The sequence below is a fragment of the Pieris rapae genome, chromosome 3, assembly GCF_905147795.1.
Source record: "Pieris rapae chromosome 3, ilPieRapa1.1, whole genome shotgun sequence".
Lineage (NCBI taxonomy): Eukaryota > Metazoa > Arthropoda > Insecta > Lepidoptera > Pieridae > Pieris > Pieris rapae.
In genome coordinates, this window is record NC_059511.1 from 250,980 (window position 1) to 272,743 (window position 21,764).

The window sequence follows — 21,764 nt, forward strand, 5'->3', positions numbered from 1 at the left end:
GCAGTGGCCAGTGAGGTGTCAAATTGTCAGTGATATAGAATATAATTTGACACGTCCAAATCGTAAATAATACTCATAATAGGAATTAGGAGATAATAGAAAAAGCGAATAAAACATTTTTAATTTAGAGAAAAAGTAAATATGGCAGTAAACATCAAATGTTTTGCACCTCATTCTCGTTGTTGTTGCCTGTGTGTGTACTATAAAAAACATGTTTTCTGAGGGACTGACATGAACTAAATAACAAGCGTGGAAGGTTCAAGGTTTTAATATACCTGAATCTGTTGGAAGAAGATCAAATTTGCTTTGTCTAAATGTTATTTCAATATGTATTTCCCCATAGGATGGCCGAAAGTTCTAAGGAGTGTGGATATAGATTTTCAGGCGTTTAAACAAGTTGTGTCCAATCGGGATAAAATCTTATTTGCTTCACTAAGTGATGATGCTTTTGTGGTGTGGTTTTGTAAAGTACGTAAAAGTTTTGTTTTTAGTTATGATACGTTACACACAGGTCATAAAAAGTATTTTATTAACAGAGTTATTTTAACAGCCCAGTGTGTCTATAGTATATCACAAACGAAATTCTGAATCTATACAAAGACTTGGAATAAATGTTGGAATTGAATGGAAGCCAGACTCATCTATGATATGCATTTCGGTATGTAATTATTTCTTTTGAATTCTACTACTTAACCACAAAATTGTAATATACTAACATAAGTTCTATCTGGGCTCAGGCTTATAATATATTATTTATTATATATTTTTTATTATATTTTTGCAGACATCAGAAGGTCATTTAATCTTATATAATGTTGAGGTACAAGGTGACCAACCTGCATATCAACAGTTTGATCCACCTACTGCAAGTTTGCGACGAGATTCTGCTGAATTATTTGTTAAAGAAGTCATACCATCTCTGAAAATAACATTGGTAAATATTTTCATTCTAGTGATATGTTATTTATGTGTAATAATACTATTTTACAAATTCTCTTATTATTGGCATTCATCATTGATTAAAACTTGTTTATAAATGTTTTAGCACCTTACAATGCTGAAATTTCAAAACAGAATTCTCATTCATTCTAACTAGATATGTATTAACTTTTAGTGATTTATAGAATTAAAGGTGTTGAATCCTTCATTGTTTGATAGTTGTGAAACACGATATTTTATAATAGAGGAAAAATACTAATAAGTGCTTATTGTTATAGTTTAAAGAAGTTTTAATTTGGGATGGTCAAATTACACGTATGTGCTGCATATCGGGAACTGAAATTCTTGTGTGTACAACACGAGCTCATTTATTGAGGTATCGTTGGGATGGCTCACAAAATAGAGATTACTGTCTGGACTTAGGAAGAATACCATTCTCTATTAACCAGCAAGTGTCAAAAGGTAAATAAGTTTAAGTAGGTATATGCAATTTTAGCGGCTTTCAGCTCACAAATGTTGTGTAAAAAAACTTAGTGATTAAAAAGATTGGCGGAGAGCTTTTTGCCAGTTCTTCCTCTTCTGTTCTATGCCTTTGATTTGAGAACTGGCACTAATGTTAAATTAGAAGCACTCATGAACAAATGATTTTTGATTTTGTGATAATTTATTTGAAATTTCCAGCTGAACCAATTTTAGAAGATAATACCCACGTCAATGACATTGAGTACTCACCTTTAGTCTGTGGATTTGGTATAACTTTAAATGATGGTCGTGCTGCATATCTGACTGCTCCAAACCTAAAATTTGACCCCAATGTAAGTATTGGCTTATGTTTTACACAATATATTTATATATTTGTGTTGCCTAGGGGCTCTGCGTGAAGTATGCCACTCTCATACTCGAGGTGTGTTTGAATCATGTAGTCTATACAATGAGCAAATAGAAGTGAAACATTGTCAGGAAATTGGCATATCTCTAAACAGAAAACCAATGACATGTGCCAGACACAGTGGGCTGATCACACTCACTAAATCACCTGTTTATTTGTTTATTTATTTTGTACTCCTACAGCTAACACAAAATACATATAATAGCAAACAAATACACCGAGAACATAGCCACAGATGGAATACATACATTATATAACAAAAAGATTTACAAAAGGGAACAAACAAACAAAGTATTTAATACAATTAACTAACTGATTAAATTTAATTAATTAATTTATAAAAGAAAAATGATGCAATAGGCCGCCAAGAGCCATTTAGGTAGACAAGATCATTATTTATTTGATCATAAGTTATCTGTAAAGGTATCTAAACTAAATAATTGTACCTTATATTAAAGAACCTTCCTACCTAAATGTATTAAACTATGTTTGTTTGGTTGAAATTTAAAAAATTAAACTATTCGAAAGTTTAAAGCTGTTGAAAAGTTGAAGGAATTGAAACTGTGATGTCAGTCTTGTAATTTCACATTTAAGCAAAATTATATTTAATTGACTTTCACTTTGAAAGTGAATTAATTATTTACATAAACTAATCAAGCTATAATAAAATTTCTTATCAGATAAATTTGGAGACTGATCTAAGGGTAAGAGGTTAAACAAATATTTTGTTGCCAGTTAAGGTAGATATCTGCTAGATGTTTTATTCAATTGTTATTTATAGATTGGTATAGAAGCACACAGCTAGGAATATGTTATGTGGCTTTGTACAAGGGTATCCTATTTCATACTTTTTTTTATTTTTGTAGGCAGTTCAAGGTATTTGGGCGCAAGGCATCGATGACTCTACCTGTGCAAGAGTTAATCATAAATTCAGACTAATCGCTATTGGAAGAAGAAAGTATGCATTTATTATATATTTCATATTCTTTAATAGCATTTCAATTTAGCCCATTTGACTCCCTCACCTAGGAATAAAGATATTTTTATCTGCCCCACGTACCGTTATTGAAAGTTGTTTATGCTTGAGCATTTCAACCCATAATAATAAAAGTAAATTAGTTCACAGGTGGACGTGTTCACAATAGATGAAATTACGGGTGGTCTGGAACTGTCTCACACCATGGTTCTCAGTTCGAAGGACTTTCCGGGCGACCCGGGGCCTGTCAAATGCATGAGGTAAATTTATATTATATTTATTTTTAGATATAGTTATAAAATGTAGAGTGAAGTTAGGCATTATTTTTATATGGATATCCAGATTTTAGAGTAAACTTGTTATATTCTATAAACGTCAATAGATGGACAGGTGATGGCCGTGCCGTGGCAGTGAGTTGGGAAGGCGGTGGAATATCAGTGTGGAGTACATTTGGGGCTCTTCTAATGTGTTCCCTGGCATGGGATTATGGCCTGAACCAGGATCTTAGCAAGCATAACCCACTAGTTATCTCCAGTATGGTATGTAATTTTTTTTTAAATTACGAACCACTTGGCCTTACCTATTGTACAATCACGCGGCCTATATACTCGCAAGTGCGTTGCCGGTCTTTTGTTGGTAGTCTTTTATCTTGCTGGTTCCACAAAGTCGTGGTCCGAGGTAGGAGTGTTTTTAGCGGAAAACGCGTCTTTTTAGTGTTCAATTGGACTAGTTTAACTCCACCAAGCTAAACTTCGACTTCAGACAAAAGTTTGTTCTGATACTGATCGACATCAACTGTAAGGGGTAACGCCAGTGCTATAGTCTGCATCGCAATATATGTTGCAAATTTGCAATATAACATTGGTATGCAGAAGAAACAAGGTCGGGGATAGTACACAGCCTTGTGGCACTTCAGCGTTGACGTGTTTTAGGCGGGAACATGCTCCATCATTGACCACTACTACTTGTTACTCCGATTTGCGAGAAAGCTGTAAAACTTGCATAATTTGCTGTAGAGCCCACAGACTCTGAGAGCGATAGAGCTTAACAGAAATGCTCCGTGCACACCCGAACGAAGCCTTTCGCTCTGGCAGTAGCCACATCTCAACTACTGTCACCTTCTGACTTTTTTTGATATCTTTGCTGTTTTTACAGGAATGGGCAACAGAGGGCTATCAACTATGGATGGTCAAGGAAGAAGAATCAAAGTCGAGCCTTATACAACTGGATTTCGTCAAGAGCCCCCTCACCGTTAATCCTTGTATGGTAAGTTATTGTTTATGTAATTGATTATGTAATTTACCTATAACCAGAATCTGATGGAATTCTTTATGATTTTAGAGTAACCAGAGACACCTTTTCTTGCAAGCGGACGATAAACTGTACATAAACCTGGAGGACAATCTGACTAGACGCACCAAACTGTCGATAATCGACTCCTCGGCGGACGCTTATCACGAGAGCGGACAGGAACAAACCGACGGGGAGATAGAAAATAGTGCTAAATACAAAGAATTTGTTGATGACAACGAATGTCGGAAACAATGGATCGTTCTACAATTGCCGGCGACATACATCGCTAGCAACTGGCCGTTGCGAGTGAGTGCTTCAAATTTATGTATTTATTAATTATACCACTGATTCCACTATAAAAAAGTTTCCTAACTTATCCCCGTATATTAAGAGACCCAAATCGATCGCAGACTAAACAATCTTTGGGACCTATGATCTAACTCCATCGAAGGTTCTAGAGTTCTGTGTCACCCTCGACCGACGTCTTTCAGTACAGTGCCCTCGACGAGGAAGGCGAGACCGTGTGCGTGGCGGGTCGCACGGGCCTGGCGCACTTCAGCCGCGCAGCCCGCAGGTGGAAGCTCTTCGGCAACGAGGCGCAGGAGAAGGACTTCGTCGTCAGCGGAGGCATGTTGTGCTGGCGGCACTATATTGTCGTGGGTCGGTCGCCGTTCATTTAATCCGAATAAAATAAAGATCAAAAGTTATAATGCTAAATTATCCAATTGCATCAAGTAATATCCAGCTATATTTCTATTTGCACCTGGATTTCCTCAGTGTTTCGTCTGCGTATTAAATTTATAAACCCTGTCTTCCCGCCCCAAGGTTGCTACAGCATCCTGGACGGTCACGACGAGATCCGTTTCTACCCTCGCGACGCGAAGCTCGACAATCGCTTCGCTAAGATCGTGCGAGTTCAGTCTCAAGTGTTCGTTCTGGACGTGCTCCACGATCAGCTCGTGGTCTTCGGAGCGGATGCGCTGGTCACCATTTATGAGCTCAGCCTGGATAATGGTAGGTTCTGGGAGCCCTGTGTCGTCGTCGGTTCATGTTATTTGCCCTTGAATGTGTTATTGCAGTTAACATTTATTATGATCCGTAGCAGGGGCTATTGAGTTGCGGTGCGTACAAGCTGTGGACATTTCCGCCTTGTCCCACCCCGCGTGCGTCGTGTCGGCGTCTCTTTGCCGACTTCAGGACCCCTTGCCCATGGCTCATCTCAACCGCAACGCCAAGTCGGAGATGCAGGCGCCAGATTCACTGGTGAGATGGAGATCACGGTTTACAGGAAATAATAATACCATTGTGCGTGTTTATAATATTTGATTTGCTTCCTTCAGGTGATCAATGCGAGTGGAAAACTGATGATGGTTCAACGAGAAGAATACGACGTCGACGAGGATAATAATCCCGTAAGTTTTACTAAATATTTTTGTTTTGTATCTTTAGCTGGCCCTTTTTGGAAATTTCTCAATAACAAAATTATATATTTTCTATATATTTCGAACTAACTTTCACATAATAATCTTATTAGGTCTTTAAATCCTATAAAATTAGATGATAGTGTTACGCAGATTACATTGGTACAAAATGTATTTATCGAATATTAAAACAAATTAACATTTTAAATCATGCTTTACAGCGATTGTTTACACTCGTATAATTTTACGTTATTAGGTTACGCGTTCGTTTTAATTGCGAAAATTAAATTGGTAATAAATTAAGCGTTCGGTATTTCGGCTTATGCAACATCGCCTCATATCAAAGTAAATAGACACGAATTTTTAGAATACTTTATTCACTTAATCAGAAAATAAATAAGATACACTTCATTGCTCAGGATGTACAATTTGATCAGCTTAACTTCTATGACCTATGTGTATTTTTGCAAGAAAATCTCATGCAAGAACACACTAGAGCCGTGAGTAACGAAAAGGTTACCTATACACGGAGAAGTCTTACGTAGGATGGAACTAACCCTATATGGTATTTAATGCCTCGTTCTTATCGTGACACTCTGGCCATGGGCGAGAGGACCGGCCACCCACCTCTGGGCGACGTGTCCGTTCCTCCCGTATGATGTCCCAGAGACGGAGACCATTGGCGCATGGGCCGAATGGATCAGGGGTAAATAATCCAAAATTTGTGCCGGGGCAATCGGCGCTGGAGCTAACGGAGCGATCGGGGCGAGTGGAGCTGTCAGACCGTAAGCGGGCAGGAGGGGACCGTGAGCGGGAAGATGTCCGTGGTCGAGAAGGGGTGTCGCCGGGGCGAGGTATGGGCCGTGGTCTAAAATTGGTGTTTCATAAACTTGCGCCAAGGGAGCGACCTCCTGGACTTGCTCGATGACTGGGGCCGGTTCGACAATAGCGGGAGCTTGAACTATCGCCGGGGCAGCTACGGCTACCGAGTTAATGTTGGGTCCGGATTTCCTGACCACGGCGTTGAAGCCCCTCAGAGCGTCGGCCGTGTACTCCACGGTACGGACGTTTCCATCGGGTTCCACGAGGGAGTAAGCTCCGCGCACCTGATCGCCGTCACGCGCTTCCCATTGCGCTTTGTTGTCGCCGGTCGATGGATCGTTGACAGCGTAATTGAAGCTGTAGTTGGGGTTTGGCTGGAAAAGTCTTCATTTTAGGTTGGTCAATTCGGATTGGTAAATAGTGTGGTTATAAAAATTACTACTCACAATGCTCTCTACAGAGTGAACGGGAATCAGACCCAGTCCATGCGGGTTGGCGAATGCCGCTGCAACGATCGCCAAAAAGCAGGATACCTGCACATAAAGTATACATTAAAACCAACATAGGACTTTCCATTTCAAGAATTTCCAATAAAATGGAGGGACATTTACCGCCAAATACGAGTTCATGTTGCTGACAATGTGTCCCAATGAGCAAACGAAGTATACTGTGCCTTTGTCAACAAAATCGTGCTTATTTATACAACCGCTAATTAAGTAGCCCGGTTTTGTCAAGCCTTTCCGGATCGATTGTCTTCAGTCCTAATGAACATAACTTGTTCGTGTGCCCTAGAAAAGTGTGTTTATAGGCATACTAGTATTTTATTTTTTACATTCTGTTGTAAGTCGTAGTTTTGAATATTCATGTAGACGATCCTGAAACGGAAATCACACGTAGGCAAATCTTGCGTGATTTATTATTTATTTATATACAAAGCGTATGTTATGATATATATCTAAGGGATAAAGGTACTTGCCGATAAACGCTTGTAAATTTTTTTCCTATTCAAATTATTATTCGCCGAAATTTCAGCAGGATGTCATTAAATAAATATCCGAATTAAAACCCGTTAATAGACAAGATGACCGGTGTTCATGATCATGTGTGCTTTATGATCTTGTTAATTGGTAAAAGAATCATTTGTAAATTATGTAATGTATGGCTAGGACAATTATTATATTTATATTAGGTAATGTGAAACAAATGTGTTAGTAAATTGAGGCTCACGAACCTATTTTATCAGTAAAAACATTCAAAATTTTTGTTTGATGTTGGAGATGTTTAAAAATCTAGTTAGTCAGATTTCATCCTGATCGTTTCATTTCCTAGGTGATTTTTTTCCTATCTTTATGTTATTTCTTATTTTCACTATGAGAGGGTGCCATTAGTTACCATTGACGACCGTCTGTAGTACTGATCTTGTGTCGGAATATTCCGATAATGATGCGGTAATACATATGTATGGCACAGGATTTTTCGTTAGCGGCGTAGCCTCCGCTTGGAAGACTGTGCAGTAGGATAGCTTGAGTGTCCTCGATTTTATTTGGGCCCCGTTTTTCCAACAGGAAAAAGCGGCACCGACATCTTTGTCACTCTTTTTGCCGTCCGTAAAAATTTGCATTCTTTCCGAGCTCATTGCCAATTCATCCTCGCATGTGATTAGTTTGAAGGTCTCTGCGACGGATGGTCCATTTTGCAATATTCCGCTTTATGGTTAGTTCTAATCATATAACCTATGACATAAACATTTTTGGATAGATTGTTTCTCGCTTATAGATCAACAAAAATTAATACAAATAGTCTATGCCAATGTATGTATGTATTAAGTATATGTATTATGTATAATTTTACATATTATGTTATTGTACAGTTTCTGGGTCGCTTTAAATACTAGAGGATTTTATTTTACTCTACATTTTAACCACTCGCGTTCAACAATAGAATCTAAGCAAATAGTGAAATGTTAATTGCTATGTAACGAATGAATACAGAGTAACAGTCAACTGTTACTTTGTATTTAGGGAAGAAAGGTCCTACGTCTTGCTATATTATATACTCCGGCGATGTAGGAAATCGCCACACTTATCAAATTAAGAAACCTTGAGTGAGCAAAATGTACAGTGCCTGCCTATGCGTTGTCTTGTACAGTTATATGTCAGTTAGTTACCGTAATGTTTTAGCTTTTTAGACGTTAATTATTTATAACTTTAAGAATTTTATTCTTAGGACTTTTAGCAGAAAACTTTATAACACATACTTTGTGGCTTTCTCAACTTCAGTAACGATAACGATGCAAAGATAATCATGCAAATTCATTTGAAAGGAAAAACAAAATTTCGCCATGTTAACTTAGGCATTTTCATGGTTCGTCTAGGTATCAAGAATACGTTAGTGATGGGCTTCATTTTTGAATTCTCTATTCATTCGTTTATATATTATATTCTTGTACTCTACTCTATTTTTCTACTATTATTTGTATTCACTGCTATATTACCGGATGTTCAAGGGTATAATAAAAAAGTGCTGCCTTTTGTATTTCTTTATTTCACTTTAAAAATTAATGAATTCAAGTTGTAGCAAGTTGTATTTGTCTGTAAATACTTTTAGTACCTATTACTTGAAATCATATGTGAATGTTTAATTTTTATCAATATGATTTCTTAATTACCAATGTTTTACCGAACAATGAAATGGGTCCAGTAACAACCTTGTGGAGGTGCCCATTAATATATTTACGTGCTATTAGGGTGGCCTGAACGTCCCTAGGTGCACCATGTAGAGGTCGCCAACCACCGTAGGTCCCCGTGATAGGGTCCCAAGGGTGGCTCCCTCTCTCGAAAACTACCCTTGAAACACCAACAGGTAATGCTGCTGCACCTAATCCATACACTGACGGAACTTCGCTATTATGACCTATCTCTTGACGAATCTCGACTTGAGGTTGTAGTGGAACTTTTTGTGGTAAACCTATATGGGCTAGTGGAGGTGGAGGCAATGAAATGGGTATGGGTAGTGGATGAACTGTTTGTTCTGTTGCATGAGGCACCACTGGATTTAGAATAAGCGGAACATTTTGAACTATTTTTGTCGGATGTTCGCTGTGTCCTATCTTCTTTACCACCGCGGTAAACCCTTTCACGTCGTTAGCGTTATATTCCACAATTCTGATCGATCCGTCTGGCTCTTGGAGGGAGTAAGCGCCATTGACTTCTGGACCGTTTCTGGTCTCCCAGTGAGCTTTTTTATCGTTTGTATGAGGGTCGTATACAGCGTAGTTGAAGGCGTATTGGGGATGGTGCTGTAAAAAAAATATGAAAATGCAATAGAAAATAAGCTAAGAAGTTTAATATTCCTATCTTTTTCTACTCTGTATTTATTTCGGTAGACGCTTTGTTCTGTGCGTTTGTTCCATTGACTAATCGAGCCTCCGAAGCGGGTGCGGTACATGAATGCGGCTTCAAGACTAACACACGATATGCCTGCGCTATTAAAAAATGCCCATCGTTCTACTTACAGCATTCTCGATTGTGGTGATTGGCAAAATGGCATGAGTTGCTAGAGGATTACAAATAGTCCCTATAAACTTTGCTAGTAAAACGGTTTGAATCTGAAAACAAATATTTGTTTAATATTTTACGCTGGTATAAGAACATCCCATGAAAGACAAACAAAAACTGATTCACAGGACACCCGATGGGGTTGTCTTAGAAATGTATTAATTACCAAAAGCAGCCGACACATATTGCTCGCTGGTCGCTGCGAATTGTTAAATGTTTCGTTATCTGCTTGTAGGCTTTTTATAAACACGAATACAGCAAGCCGAATGTTATGTGTGATGCGGTGGTACTGGTTTTGAACATATGTGGTTACGTGCTAGTCTTTCATATTCATCCCCGATGTAATATTCAGATGAAAAAACATATATTACTACAATTTTTATATAATCTGTTTATTTTATGCATATAGTGATAAATAAAACGACTCGTAACTACCACGTCACGTGGTTAGTGTTTTATTCATGCTATCTTGACTGACATAATACCATAAATTAGAAATATAAATATCTTACACTAAGCTTTTAAAAGGTGAAAAATATCACACAAACGATGACACCTTAAAACTAAGGTTTGCCAGTTTAAAACGTTAATAATTCCGCATTCCCATGACTAGTGGTAGCTTAGTGGAGAGGAATACAAATAGTTTGAACCGACGGAGTCGTATCCTCCAAGAGGACCGTACGGCATCGGTACGGGAATCGGAATTCGCGGTCGAGGCAGGTACGGGGTCGGGTGCAAGGAAGGCAGAGGTATCGGTAATGGCAATGGTGCAGGCAGAATGGGTACGGGGGCTGGGTAAATCGGAGCCGGAATCGGAAGGTCCTCTTTCACGACAGCTGGAATTGCTGATTTGTATATTGAGGCAGAAGAATACGCTCCAGAACTGTAGGGTTTGCTGTAATATGGAGCGCTGGATAGACCGCCAAGACCGGCCACCGGGCCTACAGTAAGGGGAGCCGTTGCGTAGCCCAAACTCGGAATGGGTGCTTTGTAAATCGGTTTTACTTCTGGGTGAAGGTTAGGTCCAATTCGTTTGACGACCGCATTAAAACCAGATTTGTCGTCGGCTCGGTATTCCACTACTCGTATGCTGCCATCAGGCTCCACTAAAGAATATGCGCCTGGAACAAAACGACCAAGTGTTGTTATTTCTTAATTATTAATTATATCAAAGTTATGGCATTATCGGAAATTAAGATTACCGGTCACTACATCACCATCACGCTTTTCCCATTGAGCCTTGTTGTCACCTGTGTGAGGATCTCTTACGGCGTACTCGAATGCATAACTTGGGTAAGCCTGAAACGCGCATTAATTAAATAAGGGCTACTCAATCTTATTATAAATTTACTAATAAATCCTTTACATAGTAATCCGGTGAAGCATGGCCTGGCGCGTAAACTAATCCTTCTAGTCCATTAGCTCTCGCTGGCCCGGATAACGCCAGGAGGCACGATATCTGCAATATTATAGAGATTTAAAACTTGTTGAAGAATAATGAGTTCACATTCGAGGGCAAAACACTGACCGCGAGAATGTACTTCATTATTACCGAGTACCGGTCACTTGGCGTCAAAAACGTACTGGTTTCGGAAAGACCAGCGATGCCCATTTATAGGTTTGCTAGACCTTCATATACTTACGTCTGCCGGATGTCGAATGTTTCATGCATGCCGTTGGCTGCAACAACAATCGCTGGGGGTTGCATCAGGCATCCTCATTTTCATAGAACCTTCAGTCGGTGAAAACGCTCATTCGAATAAATGATTCGGACGAATTGGGCGCTATTTTATTAACAACTAGGCTCGATGCCGCCGTAATGCTAATTATAACATTTTTGCACATAATTATACTGATGTTATAACATATTTTCCTTATGATTAAATCAATATATATAGGTTATGAGCCTATGAAGCGTGACGGCGTTGATGCAATGTTTGCAAACGAATATGCCTTGCTCCAATTACTATTATTCATAGGCGTTCGCCGAGTTCTGTACCGAAGAATTTGAACTGATTGAACGAAATATGCGCACGCGACGGATGCGTCGGTCGGCCAATAACATAATAGTGACTTCACCGTCTTATGTAATTTGTGTAATATTATTCAATCTTGCGTTAATACGGCTTTATTAGTGAACTTGGAATATATTAAATATTTTCACTATTATTATTAAGTTAATTTAAGAATTTATTTGGTAAACTTAACATTGTCCAGAATATATTTTATAAGTTCTCTCTCCGCAACTGTTAAAATAGATAATAAAAAAAAGATTCGAAATTAAACTACTTATCGTTTTTAATCATGCATAAATAGTCAATTATAAATGCAATATGGCCGACTCGTACACGCGTTGTATTTAGAAGAAATCTTGTAAGATTCCTCAATTATTGGTTAAATACTGAATCCATCACCTACTACTCAAGTGTTATGATTGTTAAATAACTAATTTATGTCAACCCCACAAATTGGGCCATTTGTGGTCGGACAAAACCTTCAGTCGGTTGACAAAATCTAAATGCTTTACAGGCGTACAGCTGCCTCCCAGCTACAGTTTTAGCGTCCTGTGTTGAGAGTGTCTGGTCTTCTGGCAAGAGTAACGGTGCGCAGACGCAATTATCTCGTGCCCTATGGCTGTGGTGCGGCGCACTCGGTGCCCGTGTGTGGTTACCTTTATTACCAAGAGAGGCCACAAGGAGACAGGACCCCTCGAGACATACTTTTATGGCGAAGAGGATCATGCTGCCGTTTCATCTGAATATTTATCCGTTGAGTAAGAACAACATTCAAAACTATAATTTGGCTATTCTCCGTCTCGAATCTACACTATATTTGCCGAAATCTATGTTTGTAAAATGGATCTTTTTTTTACAGCAATACTTTTCGACGATGCAATTTTGTTGGGTGCTGAAAACGACACCACCCTGTACGCTTCAGACTCCAACTCCGTGTTCTCGTTGCCCTTCTGTGTCATCAATAGAACGGTAAGTCAATTTCTTAATTTATTGCGTTTCTTTTGAAACGAGGCAGTGAAATTTTACCAAACTCCACTCGACTCTTTTGGTCGAAACTACACAAACCCTACACTAAGCTTGTAGATCATATTTTAAAATTCTTTCATCTGATTACCAGAGTCAAGTGTACCTGCACCAAATACTCCGGCAGCTACTGCGCCGTAACCTCGGTTACCACGCGTGGGAGATTGCGCGCTCTTGCTCGCAGTTGCCCTATTTTCCGCATTCCTTAGAGCTTTTATTGCACGAGGTAAGCTTTTGACCCCACAAAGCAGAAGACATTGTTATTACTAGTAAATTTTTCTTTCGAAATCAAGTTTTAGCTAAACTAAAAATGTTATTGAGAAATAGAGAAGTAACTGATATATTATCTCTCTTTACTGATGATAGACACAAAGATGTACTGGTAGTAAGTGGTAATAAAGTTTTAAGTGACACTGGTGTTCAGGTTCTAGAAGAAGAAGCGACCAGCAAAGAGCCGATTCCCGACGCCCAGCTGCCCAGCGTCATCGAGTTCGTTCATGAATTTCCCGTTTATCTTCAGGTAACAAATTATTAAATAGAAGAAAATAAGTGCTCAGCAGACGGTTTAATGTATTTGATTGTAATGTCAGACGATAGTGCAATGTGCAAGGAAGACCGAGATAGCGTTGTGGGCGTACCTCTTCTCGGCGGCCGGAAAACCCAAAGAGCTCTTCCAGGAATGTCTGCAAAGGAAAATGCTGGATACGGCCGCTTCCTACTTAATTATTTTACAGGTAACATTGCTCTTCAGTTTTGTAATTCTGAATAATGTCTTGTCTTACCACTTGATGAAATCAATTCTTGTAATTGAGAATAATTTAAAGCATAATGTTTTCAGCGAATACCGGTACGTTTATTATATATTTATTATTTATTAAGCATATAATACAAAACACAATGACTACTATTGCACTACTATACTTTATATGGGTTCTTTCAAGCGGTGGTTGAACGGGCATCTTCTGCACAGGTCTGCCCTCCCATTAGGCCGCATCTCACTTAATTTCGGTTGGGATTGAGGCTTAACGCCTGTTCTGTTATTTTATGTCAAAAACACTCCTTCATGAAGCATTCTTGTATTAGAATCTGGAGAGTTCGGCGGTGAGCCGGCAGCTCGCCACCCAGCTCTTAGACACGGCTCTACAACATGAGCGATGGGACCTCGCGAGGGATCTGGTGCGCTTCCTGAGAGCTATAGGTAGAAAACATTATTCCATTTGTACAATTTGTTTAGGTTTATTTAGTCCACGATCTTTCTGCCATTTTATTTAACTCTACTGCAAAGAGGGAGAGAGTGAAATCTTCTCGGAATGAAAGCCTGTCCACTTCCAGACCCAAACGACGTAGATTCCCCTCGAAACTCTGTGAACGTGCAAACGAAGTACGGGCAAGTGGTGCAGTCACAAACGGTCAGCCCCAACGCCGAAGACTTGTCCGTCATATTGGGAACTATGCAGGTATGGTGGCCAACAGAGTTCGATGATTCCATATTTCATATGTGTGTGTGATTTTTGGTTGAATACGATAGCGGATAGACAGAAAGGTAAAAACTTAAATAATTTTTGACATTTTAATGATTAACTTCTAGGTTCATATCTATTATTTTTTATAAATGTTTAATATTATCAGGTTTTATATGACTTTCTTCCTTCATGCTGGAGGAAGGTTTAGATAAGTTTTTTTGAGCTACACGACTGATTGATTCTCTTCGACGTGGTCAGATATCGGGTGGTCGCGGGCGCAGCTTCAGCACGACCGCAGCCCCCCGCGAGCCGTCTCCAACGGGACACGCTCCGCCCCCGGCCCCCCCACCCGCCAGGCGGACGGCCGCGGCCGCCGTCAAGAGGAAGAAGTCCGTGCCCGCGAGGGCCGACCGGTACGCTCTGCTCTCTGTTCTTTATTATCCTTCGTTTCTTATAATCGGTTTATTGACCGTTATTGTTCGGTACAATGTTTCGTTTTATTATACATATTTATATTATTCAAATTGTGATAATGCTATCATTGTTTATCGGTTTCAGAGAATCGTGCAACGGCACTGCCGAGGATTTCTTCATCGACATGATGATACAGAGACACGCTCGACATCTGCTGTCGACCGCGAGACTCGTGTCCTTAGGGAAGCTGGCGGCCGCCCTCGACCTGCATCTGGTGGCCTGGCTGGCCGGAGAGAGGGAGAGGGCCGCCCGAGTCGACAATGCCGTGCTCTGCCTCAAGCAAGTCCACCGGGACTTCGACTGGCCTTACCCGACCCCCACCGAGGACCAGTACGCGCAGAGGAAGACCAGCGTCGCTCCGAGTGAGTTTTAGATTGTCGAAGAAGCGAATGAAAATGTTGCGATTGTTCGGTGAACGGTATTAATGTCGTAGGTACCCACAGCCTATCGGCCGAATGCGGCAGCCAGTGCGGCGACAGCGGCTACATGAGTCTGTCTCTGAAAGCCGCCTTACCTCTGGCCGGGGCCGTGGCCTGTCGATCTCCGGGGCCCGTCAGGTGCGTGATCGACGAAGGTTTTAAATTGTAGAGCGGAGTGCGCTAGAGCTCAAGGTGATCTGTCTCAGCTCGGCGGGCGAAGGCAGCGTGGCGGAGGGCGGGGGCGTGGCGTGGGGTGAGGCCGAGGGCGAGGAGCGGCGCTACGCCGCCCTAATGGAGCGGCTGCACCAACACCAGGCCGACCGTGGAGACCACACCGCCCACGTGCGCCTGCGCTACTTCCTTCAGCTCGCGACGGAGGCCAGCTGCGTGGAATGGGCGCTCGTGGTGGCCGTGGCGCTGCGCGACGCCTTGGCCGTCCTGCGCTGCACCAACGCAGCGCGGTCGCCCGACGTCAGCCTGTCGGCCGCCAAGCGCCTGCGAGACGCCCTGCGGGACCTGCTCGCCTGGTCCGACGAGGAGTGGTATGTCCGGCCCTCACGCCCTGGTCTTCCTGGTCTCTCTCTCTCTGTTCTCTCTATAACTTACACAGCTTATTGACTTATGGCTTATTATTATGGGTTCATGCTGCTGATGTCGAATCTATTTTCATCTTGCAAAAGAGGGCTATTCGTGCAATCTATTATTTAAATTCAAGGAAATGAATACCTTTCCCTCGCAATATATTTATGAAAATATTATGTATGTATACAAAAATAGGAATAAGTATTCTAGAAGAGAACATACGCACAATGGTAATACTTGAAACAAACGCAGGCTGCTATTTTCCCAAAAATCTAAAGTTAGTAATTCTTTTTAGGATAAAGGGAAATTCTTCTTTAATAAAATCTGAGAAGCTCTTTTATCTCTTGCCTTTTATTAAACTTAAGAAATGTATTAAAGAAAAGCTGTGTAAAAAGGCTTACTATAAAATTAGCCATTATATAGTTGATAAAAGGGCATGGGACTAGTGCTGGGCAGGCTGCTTCTAATTAATTTGTTATATTTGTTTTAAAATAAGTATTGTTTGATGATTTGCTTTTTTAAAAGAGTACCGAGACTTTTTTTACTCCGGCTTTTTCTCTCGCCCTACACCCTCTGTCTTCTTTGCCGATGAGTAGGGATGCCTACAGGTTCAAATTTATTGATGTGGAATTAGTGATACCTGTCTATCTTATGTTCAATAATAAACGTATTTTATTTTGTTCTAATGTCAATACGTGAATTTATTTCCAGCGTCGGGTACAAACCGTTCATGCTGGCGATCGGCAACCAAATACCGTTCCTGACGTCGATCATCAACGCCCGCGAACGACGCACGTCGACGGTGAAGCCGCGCGTGCGCACGCCGAGCACGGGCTCGCTCAACGTGGAACCTAAGCAGACGCAGGAGCCGAAGCTGCCGCCGCCGCAGAAGGCCCAAGAGGTGTCCAAACAGGTCGTGAGGAAGGACACGCCTCCGACGATCCCCGAACCGGTCGCGGTCGACGAGATGCCCCGACCGCCGGACGAGCCAGGAGACACTTCCTCCGGCTGTGCTCTCATGTAGAGGGAATGTCAACGTCATCGTATATTATTTGTCACGATTTCGGTAAATCGTTCGTGTTCATGTTTTATGTAATTCACGTGTACTTAAGTGCAACTAGAAGAGTAGGACATTGAACGATTAAATAAACTTACGTCTTCCCGGAAACGATGACGTAATATTATCTTTACCAATTTACTGAAATAAAAGATATATATATATGAATAAATTTAAGACGCGCAGATTTTATTCGAGAGCGCCTTCTTCATACATTTTAATATATTATTCTGATAACCGGTTTTAAATTAATTAATAAATAATGTTAAAACCAATTTTATAGTGAAATTTTTACAAATCCAATAGCGATAGTTATTTTAGCACATAGTTAGGTTCTAGTTAATGTGTAAAATAGCAATATAACAGTAGATTTAACATTTTGCTCATTGCGTGTGGTTGATATTGTTTCGTGTTAATTTATGCTCAATGGGAAATCTCATTATAGTAAATGTGAACAGCGATTTTTCTTTACTATACCGCCATCGTGGTGCCAATATTGAAACAGTTCTCGATCGTATGAACTTGTACAAAAAATATATATTAATATTATCTTAGTCTGTATTTGGACAATTGTACATTCCACTCCTAATTAATGATATTATATAATTTTATAATGACAACTAACATAAAAATAAGTTTTAATCGTGTGGTTATGATACGTCCACTAAGTGTTTACTAATAAAGTATTTAAAATAACTGCACTCATTAACCTTCCGAATGAACCTTGAGCGATTTCACCAGTAATAGTCGACGTTTGCGTTATACCAAACGCATCCGACTGCCATCTGTAAAGCTTTTCCTCAAAGATTGTCGTAGCGTAGAATCGTGCATCAATCGTAACAAAAATTAAGTTGCTTTTGAAACTGTATCGTCAATTAAAGTTGTGAAGTTTTTCGTCGTCATTTACGTGCGGGTGCTAATAATTGTTATTGTTATATTTACCGAATCTATTATTATTGTGTTTTTGCCCATATGCTCTTTTGATGAATATACATTCAGTAATAATTTTGGAACGAAAAGTTGAGATGATTCATCGCTCATACTTCGAGTGAAGACTTTTTGTAAAATTTTCTAGTAAAAATTCAAATTATTAATTTATTATGTGATTGCCCAAAATATTTAAATTATTCGTTGTTTTCTGAACTCGGAACCTAGAGAATTCATTTATCTGATTATTTGTATACGTTTTAAATTATTATTTCTTGGATTTTTAATTTTGAAATGTTATTTATTACAATAATATAGATTTTTATTATATTGTATTATTTCAATTGTATTTATTGTAAAAACAGATTGGTGTTAAATAAAGATTTAATAAATTTTAAATTGATGAATCTCATTTTACACGACCAAGACCCAATACACCTAAACAAACAAGAGAGGAGACCCGCAAGGTTGCCCGTAACGTAGCCGGTAAAGAACCTTCCTCGTGAAACATTCCAGATATTCGCAAAACATATAAGACGAAAAGCATTTTTAACAATAGTTATCTATAGCTTTTATAATATATGTTTCATCATTAAAGCAGCGTTCTAAGAATCATTTTTGTTCGGCCGTTTTGACGCAAGTCAGAACATGCGTTGCAATTCTGACGACCTCGGAGACGTAATTTTTCATTTTATATATAGAATTTTCGAAATAGTTTTAATAGTTGCGATATTTAAATTTTATCTCTTTTTAATATTAGTACTGATATAGACGAGGAGAATTGTTTAGCGATAGCCTATATCTAATCTTCTGTTCCGGGCTGGTAAATCATAAATATGTCTGTGGTCTACGCTATTCAATCTGTGCAATATAGTGTTGCGCTCACGTTCTAAGTAAATACGACGAAAAAAATACCGTAGAAACAAAGCCAAATAAAATAATATTTTTAGGTATATATTTTGATTTTACAATTTCATTGTTGTTAGACTATTGAAATATGATTTTTTTCTAAAAGTTAATTCAACAAACGTTTCGTGTTTGGAACGGTTCAAATGTGAATAATTCGTATTAACTGCGATATATAGGTACGATAGTTGACATGAAGCCAATGACAATCGTTGGATGTGGAAGACTCGGACAACACTATTACAAAATTATAATTTTCAATTGTGACTTGTGAGCTGCCGTGATCTGTCAAGACGATAACTTTTGTTAGGAGAATGTAGCAAGAAACATTGATTTTACACGTTTTAAAGTTGTTTTTATGAAATAGTTTAGTTTGTTTATGAATTATTAAGTAAAGAGCCGCCGTACTGTCAAAATGGCAGACACAGCTCAAAGCGGCATTTCTATCGCTGAGCTGAAGGCGGAGATTGAGAGACTTAGCCGTGAGCTGGACCAAGCAAGTAGTGAGAAGATACAGTCAGCTCAGCTAGGACTGGTACTGCTCGAAGAGAAAAGTTCCCTTCAACAGCGATGCGACGAGCTCGAAAGCCTCTACGAAAACACGAAACACGAGTTGGAGATCACACAGGAGGTTAGCTGGCCTACATACCGTAGAATTTTCACTTTTCATGCCTTAATGAATGCATTACCGTTTGTACCGTAACTTCAAAATAGTTTTTTAATGTTTAGTAATGTATAGATGTGCTTTTTTCATTCAAATTCATTTATGAAGTTTTGTAAAATTAAGAATTTGATTCCAGCTGTTTGTTAGAAACACGACTAAATAATTTAACTATATTGTATTAAATCAGCATGCTTATATTTTTTTTAAACATATAGTTCTAAGTTATTTGAATGTTGCAGGCTTTAATGAAACTTGACACAACTCAAAAGGAGACAACACAAAGTGGTATAGAACAAGAAAATGCATTACTCAATGAGTCTGCAGCTATGGAAAGCTCCCTCACTCTACATATAATAGAGCTTGAAGGTGAAACTAAACAGGTGAGTTATTTGGAGCAATATTTTCAAGATATCTCTAATGTGCTCATGAATTTATAATATTTTGCGAGAATAGAAATTAGATTCACATTGAAATTAGAAATATATTCTTAACTTAAAAACTCAATTGTATGTAAGATACATGTATAATTGAGTTTTTAGGTTTAAATTATAATATAAATGAAACACATCTTTAGCTCATTTTTATATTTACCTAAGTGAAGAATAATCTGAGTAATTTATATGATAATTAATTGCTAAAAAAATTTAAATGACCATATTGTTATTATAATTAACTAGAATTGCTATAACAATTATATTTCTGTAATAATTGATTTGATCTTTGGAATATTTATTATTGATTGTTTGATTTAGTTTTTTTTGATGTTAGCCATGGAGAATAGTTATAATTAAGAAAGTTTTCTTTGCTATATATATATATTATATTGGTGTTCTCCTATATCAATTTTCCAAGTTAATCCAGAACGAAGAACTGATAGAATGTTAAGATAGGTTAGTGATAAGACACAATTTATTTGAGAACAAAAAAAAATTCAGTCCAAATTACGTTTTAATTAAATTATCAATAGGTTAGAGGTTCACCATGCACGCGAAAATAATAAGCCATATTTTTCTTACCATGATAAATGTATTTAGTACTAGAAACATTCTGACGAATTATGGTCTGCTGTCGTTTGACGAAATGAGTTCAATTGACGTGAATCATCCCGAGACCCTCGAACACTGTACGCGGGACTCGGCTATGGAACGCACTGCAATATCTTTTCTTCACTGAAAAGAGTGATTAATCAGTTATCGTTAAAGCGATCCATAAAGTTTTACTCACGAGAGAGTTTAATAAACGTCTATAACGTTAGACGTCGAATGGCGTAAGCGCAGCATTTTGTCCATAACACATCCAGAAATATATTTTTATTCCGGCCTTGATTCATGTTCCCGCGCTACGCAATGGTGTGAAGTTTAAAGATATTGGTGATGTGAAAGTGTCGTTTGATTCATAGTGGTGTTGCTGGCTGAAAACAGCAAAAGGAATTCCAAAAGGAATTATCGACCATTTACCAAAATGAGCAAAGGCGGAGAGGTACTAACTTATAACGTATGTAATTCTCAATGTCATGCCGAAGAAACATGTCAAAATCACGCTTACAATGTTGACATAGTTAATGGAATCTGTTGATGTTTGCGTAGCTGGAGACCAGCCAAAACAATTAATTTCAATCTCCAGTTATAGTTTAACCATATTCCGTTTCTTAAACGAATCAAATACAGCGTTTTTCAATCGAATTTCATTTATCGTGCTTAATTAAATAATTAATTAATGTTACGCCCATATCTCCAAATTCCGATTATTGCTCCATACAAACAAGGCATACTGATATAACACTTAGTTTTATCTAAATCTATGCGCTTTGCTTTCGAATAAATATTTCCTCACTAATAGCATTCCAGACAAAATTTATTCCAATTAAGAAGAATGGCACGCATTCTCTCTGCAGCTCTGCTTATCCAGGTCAATTCTGTTATCATTGAGACTTGTTTATTGCTGACTCATACGCTTGCAAATTGTATAAATCACACAACACGTCCCCCGTCATGTGTGGAGATGGATGGCTGCATATTCTACAGCGAAATGCAACTGATTTTGACAGATTAATCTAGAGGCAATGCACAGCGTGCCAAATGTTAAAGTTTCCGACTATTTAAACTGTTTAGGAAATGTGGCGTAAATCACAGATTAACTAGGTTCGACAGACTACTTTGACGTCTGTTATTAGTGATTTCGAAAACCAAAAACGTTCATTCAAATTATTTAAGTATACTCAAATAAGGTGGTTTTTGGAAGATGAAGATCCTGAGACTAACTGTAACTGTTCCTTAGTTATTAAGTAGAAGTAGCGCCTTGGTGGTGACTGTTTCCTCAACCGGTCCCTTAAGAATG

At 38.9% G+C, this 21,764-nt stretch overlaps 3 protein-coding genes across 7 annotated transcripts in view; 2 read left to right on the plus strand and 1 right to left on the minus strand.

The window, feature by feature from the left end:
- Positions 1-17,626, plus strand: LOC111002602 (guanine nucleotide exchange factor subunit Rich). 4 transcript variants are annotated; one of them, XM_022272757.2, is made up of 26 exons: positions 1-468; positions 551-658; positions 785-934; positions 1,218-1,401; positions 1,621-1,754; positions 2,695-2,786; positions 2,948-3,064; positions 3,187-3,343; positions 3,960-4,070; positions 4,146-4,403; positions 4,589-4,757; positions 4,923-5,111; positions 5,203-5,360; positions 5,438-5,509; positions 12,427-12,670; positions 12,772-12,881; positions 13,030-13,161; positions 13,360-13,455; positions 13,526-13,669; positions 14,019-14,133; positions 14,268-14,392; positions 14,657-14,811; positions 14,957-15,234; positions 15,306-15,429; positions 15,498-15,833; positions 16,585-17,626. In XM_022272757.2, the coding sequence occupies exons 1-26, from the start codon at positions 328-330 to the stop codon at positions 16,895-16,897; spliced, it is 4,212 nt and encodes a 1,403-aa protein (XP_022128449.2). In that variant the 5' UTR covers positions 1-327; the 3' UTR covers positions 16,898-17,626. The 4 variants fall into 4 exon arrangements, 3 of the variants coding, with proteins under 3 accessions (XP_022128449.2, XP_022128448.2, XP_045490447.1); XM_022272756.2 differs by having other exon boundaries at positions 2-468; positions 5,200-5,360; XM_045634491.1 differs by having other exon boundaries at positions 356-468; positions 537-658; positions 5,200-5,360.
- LOC123690674 (cuticle protein 18.6-like) lies at positions 10,367-20,547 on the minus strand. The gene is made up of 4 exons (XM_045634492.1): positions 20,444-20,547; positions 11,264-11,356; positions 11,100-11,196; positions 10,367-11,018 (listed from the first exon to the last, which is right to left on the minus strand). The coding sequence occupies exons 1-4, from the start codon at positions 20,471-20,473 to the stop codon at positions 10,507-10,509; spliced, it is 732 nt and encodes a 243-aa protein (XP_045490448.1). The 5' UTR covers positions 20,474-20,547; the 3' UTR covers positions 10,367-10,506.
- Positions 19,012-21,764, plus strand: part of LOC111002604 (protein bicaudal D) — a 14,198-nt gene continuing 11,445 nt past the window's right edge. The window contains exons 1-2 of one of the 2 annotated variants that reach the window (XM_022272758.2): positions 19,012-19,394; positions 19,667-19,807. In XM_022272758.2, the coding sequence (XP_022128450.2) occupies positions 19,179-19,394; positions 19,667-19,807 (357 nt within the window). In that variant the 5' untranslated portion in view covers positions 19,012-19,178. Of the gene's footprint in view, positions 19,395-19,666; positions 19,808-20,748; positions 20,907-21,764 lie in introns of those variants that run through there. The other variant, XM_022272759.2, reaches the window with a different exon arrangement.

What these genes read in the sequence shown, in the direction of transcription:
- LOC111002602 (XM_022272756.2), top strand. Translation starts at nt 328, where the DNA reads ATGTATTTCCCCATAGGATGGCCGAAAGTTCTAAGGAGTGTGGATATA. An exon ending in TAGAGCTTTTATTGCACGAG is followed by an intron (nt 13,162 to 13,359) that starts GTAAGCTTTTGA and finishes ACTGGTGTTCAG; the next exon opens with GTTCTAGAAGAAGAAGCGAC. An exon ending in GAAGACCAGCGTCGCTCCGA is followed by an intron (nt 15,235 to 15,305) that starts GTGAGTTTTAGA and finishes TTAATGTCGTAG; the next exon opens with GTACCCACAGCCTATCGGCC.
- LOC123690674 (XM_045634492.1), bottom strand. Translation starts at nt 20,473, where the DNA reads ATGTTTCTAGTACTAAATACATTTATCATG. An exon ending in TACTAAATACATTTATCATG is followed by an intron (nt 11,357 to 20,443) that starts GTAAGAAAAATA and finishes ATAATATTGCAG; the next exon opens with ATATCGTGCCTCCTGGCGTT. An exon ending in TGATGGTGATGTAGTGACCG is followed by an intron (nt 11,019 to 11,099) that starts GTAATCTTAATT and finishes GTTTTGTTCCAG; the next exon opens with GCGCATATTCTTTAGTGGAG.